This window comes from Schistosoma mansoni, assembly GCF_000237925.1.
Source record: "Schistosoma mansoni, WGS project CABG00000000 data, supercontig 0080, strain Puerto Rico, whole genome shotgun sequence".
NCBI lineage: Eukaryota > Metazoa > Platyhelminthes > Trematoda > Strigeidida > Schistosomatidae > Schistosoma > Schistosoma mansoni.
In genome coordinates, this window is record NW_017386030.1 from 379,682 (window position 1) to 395,860 (window position 16,179).

At 34.7% G+C, this 16,179-nt stretch overlaps 1 protein-coding gene across 1 annotated transcript in view; it reads right to left on the bottom strand.

Moving 5' to 3' along the window:
- Nucleotides 1-16,179, bottom strand: part of Smp_133320 (ccr4-not transcription complex, putative) — a gene marked incomplete at both ends in the record, with an annotated part of 63,134 nt that overhangs the window by 19,797 nt on the left and 27,158 nt on the right. The window contains 4 exons of the mRNA XM_018790493.1: nucleotides 1,422-1,607; nucleotides 2,784-2,854; nucleotides 4,210-4,343; nucleotides 14,710-14,879. Of these exons, the coding sequence (XP_018646224.1) occupies nucleotides 1,422-1,607; nucleotides 2,784-2,854; nucleotides 4,210-4,343; nucleotides 14,710-14,879 (561 nt within the window). The remainder of the gene's footprint in view (nucleotides 1-1,421; nucleotides 1,608-2,783; nucleotides 2,855-4,209; nucleotides 4,344-14,709; nucleotides 14,880-16,179) is intronic.

Sequence of the window (16,179 nt, forward strand, 5' to 3'; positions counted from 1 at the left end):
CGTAGTCACGCACTCACATCATCAATTTCTATGCTAGTATCGAATATCCTCCTCAACTAGTTCAAACAGAAATATCCTTAAACAGTACGGGTAACTGGAAAGTAGAAATGGTCATGTGAGTTGGACAGACATCACTCCGTTTAAGCATGGGGTTTTAAAAGGTATTCAGTTAACACGCTTTAGTACCAAATTGTTTTATTCCGTATAAATTTAGACAAAACAAATATGATCACTGTAGAATACGGTTGATGAAAGGAATCAAAATCAACGGAGACATGATAATAGTGAACCGACGAGTGGTTAAGCAACGCAAATAAATATTAATGTTAACTAAATCACAATGTAAGAAATAGACTGGTTTACAAAGTAGTCCTATGATGTATTGATGCACAAATTTGCATACATTGCAAATCGGAATAATATTTATTATGTAAAGGGTGATATCATGATACCATCTATCTTAATGGAACTTACTGATTAAGGGTAGAGTGTACTGGATTGGTAAAATAGTAAAATGTAGTAATCAATGAATTCTTTACACTGCCACAGCTGTATTATTATTAATAATAATAATAATAACTCAAGGAAGTTGTATGAGCATAAATGATCAATTGAAGTAACTACTGTAAAGTGGTGATTGGATGTAGTTGACTAGAAACCCTAGATCTAGGCTTTTTGCTATTTAGTACTCGTTAGCAAGGTGTATTCGCAACCTTGGGGGAACTGTTGGTTCCTGAGGGATTAAATCTCGTGTTATCCAGCTTCACAATTAGAAACGTTATCACTAAGCTATTCGACCGCGAGCGACATAATACAGGACTGAGATTTACTTACAATTGATTGAAAACTGAATAGTGACCATGTCAAGTCAAGATCCACGATTTCCTGTAGACGACTTCCAACCACCACCTGACAGCACAATATAATGAATGCAGTGTCAATCTAATTAGGTTGGTGACTACATTATAGATTGATTTATGGTCAGTTCATTTCAACTGGTCGATAAAACCCAATCAACACTAAGGACTCGACATACATGGCACTGGTCACTGATCAATTAATTTTGAAGTCACCGACATTAGGGCGATATTCAAAGTGTATGTATACACAGTGAGACGTCTTCAGAGTCGTTTTACAGACCATATATTTATTTACTATTAAAGGTAATTACGAATGTATCGGAATAATGATATTCGTAGACAGTATGTGTATTACATATCTGAGTACACTCGTAATGTGTTATACTTGAGCAGTGCATTTCAAACTGTTTGATCAACAGTAGTTTGCACAATCGAATAATATCACCTAATCCCACCTAGGCAACCAGGGTAGTAGTATACCCAGTTTTTAAAGAAACTGGAAGTGTGACACTCAAAGAAGACTAAAGAAATCTGTAAAGAACAAATTACTGAATAACTCACCTCTGCTTCAGCTTCTTTGCTTAATTGAATTTTTATAGGTTCATTGACAAATGACAATTCCATAGGTGGATGTTCCATTGGAATAGAAATATTGAAATTATTATTTAATGCTTGTTGCATATGAGTATCTACTGTCATAGATGGACCGACTATACCAGAAGCTTGTGCTTTACGTCGGGCTGCAAGCTACAACATAGAACAAAATGAACAGAATGAATCTTGTGTTTTTTTTAGGGAGATTTGGATCAGTTTTTTTAATAAATTAATTTTAGAATAGAGATTTGCTTAGTTCAAATGCATGATAAATTATGATAAACGGACATTAGATTCAGATATACACAACAAGTGGATACACGATGAAGATCAAGTTGAGTAGAATATCACTAATATATATATATATATATATATATATATATATATATATATATATGCATATATGGAAGTAAAGGAATAGGAAAAATGAGTTAAGGATAGCGGTACACAGCCGCAGTCAATTCGCAGATGAAAGAAATTCAAAAGTGCAGCAGTGAAGGAAAATCTCATTCCCATTGCTATTTGACTGGTCTTCCCTGTCTCCCACATTGTCCGGACGTTCCATGTACCTATAAAGAGTGTTGCTCTTGATGGCGAGACTGTGGAAAAGGTGAAAACATTCACGTACATGGAAAGCATCATTGATAAGCAAGGAGGATCGGATGCAGATGTACAGGCGAGGATTGGCAAAGTAAGGACAGCATTCCTACAATTGAAAAACATATGCAACTCAAAACAACTGTCAACTAATTTCAAAGTGAGAATCCTCAATACGAACGTTAAAACAGTCAGTTCTACTGTACGGAGCTGAAATGTGGAGAAATACTAAATCCATCGTCAAGAAGGTACAAGTATTTTAAACAGTTGTCTACGCAAAAAACTCAGCATTCACTGGCCGGATACTATCAGCAAACAGCGTTTTATGGGAGAGGACAAACCAGCTACTAGGTGAACAGGAAATTAGGAAAAGACGTTGGAAGTGGATAGGACATACATTACATGCATTACAAGGCAATCCCTAACTTGGAATGGTGAAGGGAAGCGGAAAAGAGGAAGGCCAAAGAACACATTACGTCGGGAAATAGAAGCAGATATGAAAAGGATGAATTTTAACTGGAAAGAACTGGAAAGGAAGGCTCAGGACAGAGTTGGATGGAGAATGCTGGTGAGCGGCCTATGCTCCTCCACGAGGAGTAACAGGCGTAAGTAAGTGAGGGAAAATATCTCACAAGATGACAATTACGGCAATATGTCCATACAAGAAGTAGGACAACATTAGAATTTTAACATAGATATGTATACACACATATTTGAATGCAATTAACTAACCTGTAAAGTTAAGGGATTAGTAACATGTTGCATGACGCCGGGATTAAGTTTAGTGTTATTCAATGTAGTAACTAAAAGTGAAAATAATAATAATAATAAAGAACTAATAACTCAGGAAGGGATGATAAACTTAAATTGTAACGTCTGAACGACATATGCTTTCAGATACTTTTAAATAGAAATAATCGAATAGTAGCTAGATACCATAGATACGATTGAGAGTTAATCTATAAAGTATTTTATATATCTCTTCTTAAGATTTACTGATTACAGTCGAAAACAAAAATACTGGCAGATAGATTCAGGTTAAACCGAAGTGTCTAGAAAACACTTTCAGGAATAAGTTTCTATCTTAAATTCCATGTTAATATTTGAATATATTATTAATTAGCTACGATATTCAATCCAGCGTTCTATATAACAAGGTGACGGTAGAGCACAGAAACAAAAGTCAATACAGTTTCCAGATTACTGAAGAAAAATCGATTACGATAGTAATGAGAGGGACTAAACCAATATGTCATGACACATGACGGAACATGAAGTCACTGGCTATTGGTCTGAGCCAAGATGTTACATACACATTATTTAGTTAAACTTAGCCTAACAACTACGACCAGTGATTGGAAAGGTTAATTAACACGGCACGGAATCAGACACAATGGAGCAGATGCATTGGATCTATATCTTCCTTCAAGATCTAAGGTTTCAGTATTCATCCAAACATATTACCTATATTCCATCTTCTCGAATCACATTGGCAATGCTTGGACTGTCTTACAATTATTTCGACTTTTTTGTTATTCTACTTATTAATTTAACCTCGTCATACTAGTGTGGTATGGAAATCTGAGGTAACTCATATTTATACTAAGCTGAATATTGATTATGACTGATCAACTGATAGTAGTGATTATTTCTGCTTTTAGCTCTAACGAATCACGAATACATTTCTCGATTTATTTATTCTTTATTTAAACACATAAATATTGGTACAAGAAAGCACCAGATACATATGCGCCTCACAAATCTCATTTGATTTGTGTGAGGGATGTGATACTGCCCAGGTGCCCAGATTGAAGCAGGTGGTTTTCTTAGGGGGCCACACTCCGAGCCTTTGAACTAGAGGTCTAACCCACAAGGCAGTGGAACATCGTGAGGAGATGCAGTCCCATGGTAGCCGGTGACCAACGATTGATTCATGCGATAGTTATCTTCATATACCCATTCGATTTATTTAGAGCCTTATAGAAAGGTATGAGCAAATTGAAATGAAACACTATTAATCTACCGTAAAAAACATGTTCAAATGCTTCATAATGTACAAAATAGCCATGATTAATAACACGTTTGGAAAGAACAATCATTAAATGAAATTCATAATAAAAACATAAGTTATGGAAGTTGCAGCTACCAACTAACTTACCATTGGCAAGATTACGTGAAACACCAGTATTTGTATCAACATTTGAAGCAAATTTATTAGAAGTGGATAAACCAGAAATAGCAGATAAATTAGCAGTTGTTGGAAATCGAAGATTATTTGCAGAAATAGTAGAACTTGACGCCTAATATGAAAAATAAACCAACAAATAATAAACACATTGTTAGCACTAAACATTAGCATTGTAATAATAAATATATTTTGAACAGAAGGGGTTTTTTGTGGAGATTTAGTATTTTCATAGTTAAATGCGTGAGTCAATTGAAGCTAGACCACCAGGGAAAACCTGGAAGCACTGGACGGCTGTTTCGTCCTATTGTGGAACTCCTCAGAAGTGTGCATCCATGATCCCGTACTCGCGAGATTCGAACCCAGGAATTACCAGTCTCGCACCAGTGTACTTAACCGATAGACCACTGAGCCGGCATCCGATGGTGTTAATGTCTAACTTCAACCAATCGACGATTTTGAGCAACCGTTCACCAATTGTCTTCAGTGAGTTGATATCTCACAACAGACGTGGTTTGAACTTCACTGGTCACTGCTTCTCACGCATTCAACTATTTAATATTTTGAAAATTCAAGTGGACCTGCCGTTCAGTTACAGATTATGTGGGTTATAACCGGTCTACATTCAAAGAATGAACAGACTGTGCTACATTTAACTTGAATGTATGCCCTGTTTCTATTTTCAACTATACAATGTTCTTCCGATTGGAATGTTCTTGTTAATTACTTTAGTTATTATTCATTCTTTCATCCTCTTCAAAATGTTATCTCGCATATTTTGTATGATATATTTTCTTTTCTAGTGCTCTGTTGTATCAGATTTTGTATGATTAAATAGATAAAGAAATACATAGATATAAGTTGCTAATAAAAGGGGGGAATATGAAAAATATAGACCTATTCACATATGAACAATATTGTGTTATGATTGAGTCTTTCACGAAATTCTTATCTTTATAAAAGGGTTAAATAAAACAGCTTGGTATTATCATCATCTAAACACCACCATATGCAGATCATTTCTCTTTTCTCGACATTTGCTTAAACAAGAAAAATTTTTTTTTTCGAATAAAAATTTCTAACATATTTTCTTCATGATTTGATACCATATTTATCCATTTTGTTTGAATAAAGTGAAAATGAACAACTTAGAATGCAACGAGAGTCAGTCAGTCAGTCACAACGTAGAACTTCGTACGTAAGTACGTACATCAGTTCGAGTTGCTACACCACATTAACACAGAGATGCAGTTCTCGATTCAAATCCCATAGTGGTAGAAGTAGTAAGACTATAAGTATTATGTGAAAGATTAGGGTTTGAAGATGTTATTGAAGGAGTATAATCCAGTGAAATAAATTTGGAAAGAAAAAAAGGATACAGACATGAAGAATCCAGATTAGAATTTGATAGAACATAAAGAGTGGATGCACCTGAGCCATTGCAAACGATTTTGAGCCATGTCATTCAAGGTCTGAATACGACGAGAAGAAAAGGTGGAATATACAATTGAAAAGAAAAAAATCAATATAATCACTTACTCTAGTCGTTAATAAATGCGATTGAGTTGGCCCTGCAGGACTTGATTTCATAGCCGATCCACTATTGACAGATGATGTTGATGATGTAGACTGATTACAAGTACGATTGAGTGCTACAAGAAAGCATAATTGTTTTTAATGATTAACTAAAATCTTACCTGAATTGATTACTAGCTGTAAAAGAGCGTTAAGTGATTGATGTACTTCAATTAGAATTGGACGAGAAACAAGACACGAACCGGATCTATTCATATAATGAACATAGAAAACCATGAAACATGATTTGGGTTGAATGCAAATTTGGAAGATGTTAATGTAAAATAAAAAGATATAATTTCATAAATTAGTTTTTATCTTGCATCAAATATCACACATATTCTGCTCAAAGATATTTGTTTAGGATAAATTGAAAAAAGCTCTGATCGAACTGATTGCATTTCAACCTACATTGTTAAATACTGTTTATCCTTATTTTAATATCTCTTTTATCGACTTGTTTAGTCACGTACTAGAAAGGAAGGACTTGTCTAATCAGTATGTAAATGATCATAAATTGTAATTACTTCCCTATTGATATATACAGTAAATAAATATGATAGAATATTGACCTTAACATATTTCTCCAGTCGAAATGGTTTGTTGGGTATGTTACAAGCATACAAAAACAGGAAGTAGATAAAATAGATGTACTGGATACGCTACATTATTTATTGGGAATATGAACTGACACAATAAACTGACTACAGCAAAGAATGTTCAAGTTAACTTTAATTCTGGGACTGATGAATAATTATATGTTGATAACTTCCATTAGGAATGATGGGAAGAGGTACAAAATTTGCTTAGAATACATCAACCCAATATTCATTATAAAAGGAAATGAGGATAAGTTCTCTTTGATATAAAAAATAAAGGGACACACAAAAGAGATATATGTTATCGGGACGATGATATTCACAATCGATAGATCACAAATGAGAACGAATTCATGTTTATGTAATTAGAACCTATTCTGAGTTTACAACTAAGGTTTATCACAGTTTACTTCCTGCATGAAAAAACCAGATCCACATAATAATAATCCCCTCAATATTCTAAGCCAGAGGCCAATCACCTAGGCTTTGCAATAAGAATGAAATAAAATTATGAACATTGCTTAAATCTTTATATATATCACAAAAGATCTGTTTAGTGTATACATAAAAACCTATTTGTTAACTGTTATGAACGCATAAGAAATCTCCTGAGATAACACAGTATGGTTCAGAATGATGAACAACATCACAACACAGGAAATTTTAGTCACTGAAATCCTTGACCTTGATACTAATTACCTACATACGACAACATACATAAGCGAACCATATTTTTTTCAGTTAATCTTCGTCAGGCTTTGCTCTAATATACAATAATATTTATATGTATATATGGAATTATTAAACCAATCAAGACGATTAATGAGTTAGCGAAAGAATCTAAAAATTGGTATTTTATATCTGATCTACTTAACAAAGATGTTTCTATGAAATATGAACATAAGGCTTGGTAACAGCAATAATTTAGTTTGAATTATTTAGTTAAATAAACTAAGTTTTCCTATTTGTTGAGGTATATGACTGGATATACCTACAATTTGAAGTTTAGTGACAAAAGATTAGAGAAAATTCAAAACACAATCGATAAAGTCCTATATATACTACGAGGTGACATTAAGGAGAGAAACTAGAAACCAGCCAACCACTAGTCAAAAATAACTACTACTATGAATCCGGTGTTTATCTTGTTGTGCTAATGAGGTATGGCAACTTGGACCGATGCATATGTGTGCCTGGTCCTACGTTGCAGCTGACTGACTGAGTCAAAGATATGTATCTTAGAAATAATCAATAAACTTTATAAGTATTAATTTCAAGGTTGTAGTTGATAGTTTCAAATAAATTGAGCATCGGGGTAAAAACTTAATGATAAAAATATTCTTAAATATATCCTGAGTGCAAAAATCGTAATTCTGACGTTTCGTGACTTACATTGAGTCACGAAACTAATGCTGTTCCATAAGCACAGCAATTAAAACAGATCATTGACTTGAAAAAACAAAGACCGTGTATCCTAATTCATAAGTTTAGTAAACTTGATGAGTCATGGCTAATAAAAAATGGCATAATCCGATCAATTCAAATGGTAAATTTTTGTGTAAGCTAAGAAAAAGTGAATAATAGGCTAATCAGAAAACAAAGTTGGCAACGAATGTTGGATGAGGAGGAAGACTGAAATAAAACAACAATGGCAATAAATTTGTAACAAAATCGAAATCTATGACAATGTAAATCAATTTGTTCTATTCTGTGGTTATTAGGTTGAAATTTTGCATATCAATATTCAATGTACACAGTCAAAACGAACAATTTGAATAGAAAACATGCAAATATACAATTATTCTAGATAATAGACTATACGTTTAGATAGGACATTTTTGTCAGTTTATAAATGTTGTTAGTTTTAAGAAAAGAAACTAACTATACAGGGGAAACGTTCACTTTTACATTAGCTTTATAGATTAATATTACGTAAATAGTACTAAAAACATTCGATCAAGTGGACTGACGAATTATGTTTAACTAGATATTTTTATACATAATACTGAGGGTAAGGAAAACTATTATAAAGGTCATAATATCATCACAAACTACCAGGGTTTTTAGTCAGTTATGGGTAGCATAACCCTAGATATTTTAGTCAGATGTTACAGTGAACAACGTAAATTACCAGCAGGAACCTAACTTTAAGTTTACTTAAGATATAAGTATTAGGAAGGTTGTAGGAATTGATCAAAGGAAAATGTTTATAGAACAGGACAAAAACTCTACTGAAACTAACCATCAACAGTAAAGAATGGCTGAAGACATCACAAGCCTGAGAATAATGAATAATCAAGTAAGGTATTGAGTGATTCTGGAAATTTTAGTATAGCTCATCTATTTAGTTACGGATTCAGAAAAGTATCGATCAGTGACAGTATACAGAACTTGGCAATATCATCGACCGTATTACTACTTTAATCCCTGAATATGTTCCTCATGCTATGATAATAGAAATAGCAACTACACAGGTCGGAAAACATCTGAGATACTGTGAAAACATTGCGACTAATCACCTCCTTTTTGATTTTTTTTTCTTTCAATGGAATAACTGTGAATGCTAACAATATGTACTCACGTGGTATTTCAAAAAGTTATTAGGATGTAAAATACTGAAGAACTCAGACAGAAGCACTAGAGTTATTGCAATATTCTGATTCTTGTCTATCATCTGAGGAAATAACGAGAAACATATATTTTGAACTCGGATTATTATTAGTTCTACATACCATATTCAATTCACCTAGCTGTAAAAAAGTTAACGCCGTGCTTGTTGACTAGGTGGCTTAATTATCACATATTTACAGTAAATAGTTTATTATGGTCTTTTTATTATCACTTATGACTTTACACTCTCCTTCATATGGTTTCATTTCCACCATATAAATACAAATCGATCTTCACTAAGATATTATTTCTTCCTGTTTATCTATGTCGCTTTGAACTAAACTTTGGTGATTACGGTAACACTTTATAATAGCACTACTAGAGTAAATATGTTGTATATGGTGACAGCAAAACTAGTGGCGAACTTTAACTATTGAATCCCGATAGGAGAATGTGGAATACTAATTGCAATTTGAATGTACACAAACGAAGTATCTGCCGAATCATTGGGCAGTTCGTGATGAAAACTGTACACAACCAAAATCTACAACTGAATACAACTATTACTACCAAACAGGTCACCGAAGGGATCTTTGTTTGCCTATTTTCATTCACTCGTAACTCTACGTTAAAACTACAGTGTAAGGACGAACAAATCATCCATGTACTTACAGAGCAGTCTTGAATCGTAGCTAGTGCCAAAAACCTAAGACTTGTTCCATATGGACCGTAAAGCTAACTCCAATGCTTAATTCCCAGACCTATTTCAGCATAATAAGTGGTTAAGATTTTGCCGTCGTCTGCATGATGTAGTTCTATTAGTCCACCTATAGATTTTACGCTAATCTTAATTGATTTGAAAATTACAGAAGTGGAACTATTATTTTTACTTCCTACTTGTTTTTAGCAATTATTCTGTGAAAAAACAATGGAGAATATTCAACTGAGGCAAACATGGATTAGGACCCGCGACTGACGCAGTGGAAGATTAACGTGGAAAGAAAAGAAAGAACTCCAGTGTTTAGTATAATTGTGTTGACTTGATCATTTTAAAACCACAAAACATGTGCTGAGAAAGTAACTAACTCCAAGGATGAGATTATTCCAATTTAAAACCGCTCAACCAACTTATCAACCTAGACATGAACGGTAGTAGCACACACAGTGAGGTCCTTGATCAATCACTACATTTACTCATTTATGAGTTAAGAAAGGAATTCAATATGAGTCTGTAGATGAATCTTTAAAACGGTTTTCATTAAAATGTGAATTGAAATGAACAATAACATAAGACTAAATTATTCACCTTGTAATTTAATCGACTCCACATAGACTAGAAAATTTATATTCCGTAAGTTAAAAAATAATAAATCCACTAGAATATATCCGAAATCACAAATAATTGTTTTTCGAAATAATGGTAATAATAATAATAATAATCCACAGAGATCAAATCTATATCCGTCGTGAGACTACATAACGAACGAGCAAACGAACGAAATGAAGGAAGATACTATGACATCTGACCAGGGTCAACCCAAATCAAAAATATAAATACAACTAATTAACCAATCGAAATTTACAACAAAGGGGTGATTATCTCAACATCATACGATATATATATATATAGCTAACTAAATACGATGGATCACGTGTGTAGACACATCAAGGTCATCTAGGAGAAACTATAACAGACAAATAGATATACCATTATTATATAGAATCGGCAACAAAGAAGTGAAAGCTTATTGGTTAAAATTTGGTTAGTCGTATTATTTCATTGGCAAGTTTAACCAATCAAATAAGAGAAGAATGGACAACGAATTAAAAAATTTTATGAGAGGGCAGAGAGAATTTTTATCGATCGAGTTATTATTATTGCTATCACGTATATTTTGATGATCTCTCACTATCCACCCATTAATATTGAGGACTAACTAATATATATGACAATTAATCAATAAAATAGATCAAGTTGATTAATGGATAGATAGATAGATAGATGGATGGGTGGCAAATTTGCCATTTTAGTAATAATAGTAGTGAATGGATATTCCTTATTATTATTATTATTATCAGAAAGGGTTTTGTGGAGATTTAATATTTCATAGTTGACTCACGCTCTTAACTATCATCATATGCTGACTAGTGACTGACTTTGAGAGGTAAATCCTGGAGTTCTAGTGAGAAGCAGCGACCAGTGGAGTTCAAACCACGTCTGTTGTGAGATATCAACTCACTGAAGACAATTGGTGAACGGTTGCTCAAAATCGTCGATTGGTTGAAGTTAGACATTAACACCATCGGATGCCGGCCCAGTGGTCGATCGATTAAGTGCTCTGACGCGAGACTGGTAATTCCTGGGTTCGAATCTCGCGAGTACGGGATCATGGATGCGCACTGCCACTGAGGAGTTCCATAATAGGATGAAACGGCTGTCCAGTGTTTCCAGGTTTTCCATGGTGGTCTAGCTTCAATTGACTCGCTTTCAAATAGGATATTCCTTATATAATTATTCTTTGTTTTCGAAAATCTCATACATTCAATATGTGTCACAATCACTGGTCTCAGTTTGTTAGTAAGACATTTCTAGTTAGTAATAGTTCACAATCTTATGATAACAGGTAAATTGAATCAAAGTAACAAATGAGAAATTTAACCATTTAACGATTTACAATAAGTGAGCACGTTGAAAATGCATTTCAGCAGCTCATAATTCAATCTGTTTAATAACACTCTCTAATGCTTTGAATTGAAATCAAACTGAGACAATGATCTATAAATAAACATATATCTTCAGTGACGGTTTAGAAGAGATACTAACAATACAATGACAAATGGGAGTAAATTATCGATAGTTGTAACAAATGTTCTTCAATTTTAGATATGCTGCTCTTGCTTTACCGATCCGTGACTTCACATCTACATCAGATCCACCGTGCTCATCAATGATGCTGCCCAGATATGCAAAGGTTTTTACATCCTCCAAAGTTTCTCCGTCAAGTGTGATTCGATTGATGCATGTCGTGTGGTATCGAAGAGTATTGCTTTTTCCCTAGTGTAGGTTGAGATCTACTGCTGCTACACTGGATCGTCTTCTGAATTTGTTGTTGCGTGTGCGATAGAAGAGCTAGATTATCCGAGAAGTCTACACCGTCCAGCTGCATCCTAGCTGTCCTGTGCTTCCCCTTCCAGATGTTGACATCTTCATACTCCAATCGATCACCAGGAGAAAGAGAAAGGGTGAGAGTAAGCAACCTTGTCTGACACCGGTCTTTATTTCAAACGAGTCAATGAGTTGTCCTCCATGCACGATTTTGCAGCAATATATATATTAGCGCAATACGTTTCAAACAATCTCATCACACATATACCCGTAAATGACCTGGAACGGCCGAGAGCGGAGGGTCCACTCTCCCTCTCCAAATGCGTTCATATGGCCACGCATATATATCTGGTGCCCCTTTGTACCAATATTTATTTGTCTAAATAAATAAATAAGTAGTCGAACGAGTCGACAACTTCACTTATCTTCGAAGTCTGATCAGCCCTAATGGGTTGGTGTCTGACGAAATCTCAGCACGGATTCAGAAAGCTCGTTTGGCTTTTGCCAAATGACGTCACCTATGGTGAAGGCGAGATATCCCTCTATCAATTAGAGGACGACTATACTGAGCAGCAGTTCGTTCTATTTTATTTCACAACTGTGGAACGTGGCCGTTAAGGGCAGAGGATACTCGTAAGTTACCAGTGTTTGATCACAGATGTCTTAGAAATATCGCTCGTATCTGCTGGTATCACTGGGTAAGTAATAGTGAGATTAGACACAGGGTATTAGAGAATGATAGTAAATCAGTTAATGAGGTTGTGAATCTTCATCAATTGTGAGATGGTTGGATCATGTGTTACGTATACCTGAACACCGATTACCACGATGCACAATGCTGACAAGTGTTGGGGATGGTTGGAAGAGAGTTAGGGGCGGCCGAACCAATACGTGGCATCAGTCCTTGAAGTCACTAACTTCTGATTTGAACCATGTTGGTAGATACAGACTACTTGATTGGGATCTGTGTGACTATCGTGACCAATAGTTGGAGAATTTCACTGACATGGCTCAGAATCGATCACAATGGCATAGGTGTATACACTCTTTATCTTCTCTTAAACTGTGAGATTAAAATTACTTTATACCTTTTTTTTCTACGAAGTAATTCTTTCTTCCGATATCGTATCCTTATATGTAATCTTTTTTTGTTCATACATTACCACCATTGAAGTAAATACTTCTATAAATTTGGTGTTCATCTTGTTGTGCTAACGAGGTATGGCAACTTGGACTGATGCATATGTGTGCTTGATCCTACGTTGTAACTGACTGATTAACAAATCTTATGTAAACTATCTATGTTTAAATTTACACAATTTATTCAACAGTAATAAACATATTATACTTCAAAAGAGAGCACATTATTGATTTAAACAAAAATCACCATTCATATAAACACAATTCTAAGGTAAATTCATCAGTGGTGTGTAAATGTAACAAGAGATATACAATGAAAATTGTAAATAAAACATAATGAAATAGTTTCTATTTGATAATGATGATGATAATAATAAACATTTCGAAATGAGTTAAATAAATAATTATTTCAATCAATGAGAATATGATGCAATACTACATAATCACGGGGAACTAATATTGCATGGTGGAAGAAATGAATTGAGATAGAAGACATGCTTATATCATATTATCATCAACGAGTATATAGCCTCTGACAGGGAAGTCCTACTCATTACCTTCTCGTGGCATTAGTATTGTTTACGAAATTAAGAGGACGAAAAGCGAATGCAAGGCGCTTTAATCGGGCCGGTTGATACGGAGAGTCCACTTAGGGGAGTTGGAAAACCCTCATTCCAAACCAATGGTACACATAGGCTCCAGTATCCTGAGGGAACAAATAGCGTATGAGTCAATCGTTGGTCACCGCCTACCATGGAACTACATCTCTTTACTATGCTCCATTGCCTTGTGGATCTGATCATTAGGTCAAAGGCTTCGGGTGTGGCCCCCTAAGAAAACCATCTGCTTCAGTTTGGGCACCCATGCATTATCCCAGCATATGTATTTGGTGCCCCTTTGTACCAGTATTTATATGTTCAAATAAATAAATATATCATCATCAACATGGAGCCAGACGTTTCTTTAAGTTGCCATATCATATTGATATGACAAGATGAATAATAGTAGTGATAGTGACTAAAATTAAACTTTAAGAATTTGCTTCACAAAAACATAATGTAAGATGTAATGTATAATTCTTATATTGTACATACACATATGAAGCGCCGACAGTGACAATTATAAAACTGATGTTGCAGATAATCCACACACACACACCAGTGCTGTTTGAACTAGTTGAATACAGTAGCACTCGAAGTGGCCAATATCAATGGCCTGGTGATGAGGCGCATTCAGTGTTCACAAATCCAATCACAACAACTGGCTCCGCCTATTATGATTCTTTTTAAATAAGGGATTTAATATTACGACTAGCCTTTACAGTATAAGATGTAGCTTAAACCTAATGCACGGTTGTTCAGTTATTGTTCTAACTAGCTATAATACAAAAGAAATGAAATTGTACATTAAGAATACATTGTAAGTATTAGTTAGAAAACCTACCTAAGAGCTGCTTGTGCTGATTGTATAATATGAGTTAATAAACTAAGTGAAGGTGTACGAAGTTCCATAGGTAATGCTAATTTATTACGTAAGATGAAAGTTGTGTTAGCGGTTACATGTGATGAATAATGTGCACGTAAATAATCAACAACACCCATTGCAAATGAATCCTGTAATTAGCAATAATTAAAAGAAAAAAAGAGATTGTTGTAAATATGTGATAAGTAATTTAAGAAATAAATTTTTTGGTTAAAAATGAGTTCCTCCGCGGGGCTACTGCCGGTCCCAAGCCCGGGTAAAGGAGGAGGGTTGGGCATGGGGTTAGCGACCTCATCCCGTAGAAAACCAACTCGCTAAAGAAACACTAACCAAAAAAAATGCTGGTCGGCGGCCTATGCTCCATTGGGAGTAACAGGCACATCATCATCATCAAAAATGAGTTCATATGGTAACTTAAAATATGTACATAACATAGTTTTGTTTGGTGAAGACGTCTTCCGAACGCATTGAGCAACAATACAAGCATGTTTGGGATGAGGTTCTCTCTCTCTTCAGACCAGGTTAACCTTTAAATGCCATTTAAAACATTGAAGCAAAGTACTATGCTGATATTATTACACATTTGCGTAACTTCAAACTGAACCTCATCTGCATTGCTTTCGACAAAATCGCTCTGACTTCCTTTAATGACTTGCTTTCAGTTGAAAGTAGTGACCCTAATTCATGTGATAATAAGCAGAGATGGATGGCGGCTAGTGGTGGAATCCAGGATGTACATTTCGTCCTATTCTGAACTATTCAGCTCGGTGCACCTATATCCCAGAGATGATGTTCACTCCATGTCCTGGATTCCAGTGATAGACACCACCCCATTCTCTGCTTATAATGTTTGTGAATTGAGGCAATATCGAGGCAATCTGCACAGGATGCATATATATCAAATGAAGTCCTAAACATAAATGAGAAGATCCGAACAACCTTTATAAAAATGAATCATATGGTAACAGTTTTCTTCCACCTCTAGGTCAATGATGTAGGGATATATACGACTCCCATGACTGACTGACTACAATACCACAGAAAGCCCGGACAAAAAATGAATCATACACTTTATTGTGTCATGAGTCGCTTATTTATATGATGTTCACGTAGCTACCACACACTTAAGTGATCTAAATAGAAAGTTATCTGGATAGAAAAAGTGTTCAATAACAATCATGTGAGCAGATTTGTAAACCAGTGAGGTCAACACTTAATCCTATAATATAACACCGATAAAAAAGACAGATAATTAACGTCTTAGTGAATTACAACGAACATAATGGAGAGTAGAACAAACTGCTAGCGAGACGAGATATTTGCTAATAAGGGATAGGAGAAAATACTGAATAAATGCAATAAGTCATACACCAGTCAGTCAGTCAGTTAGTAGTAATCAATGGAGAATCTGGTATAAATGTGTGTTGGTCC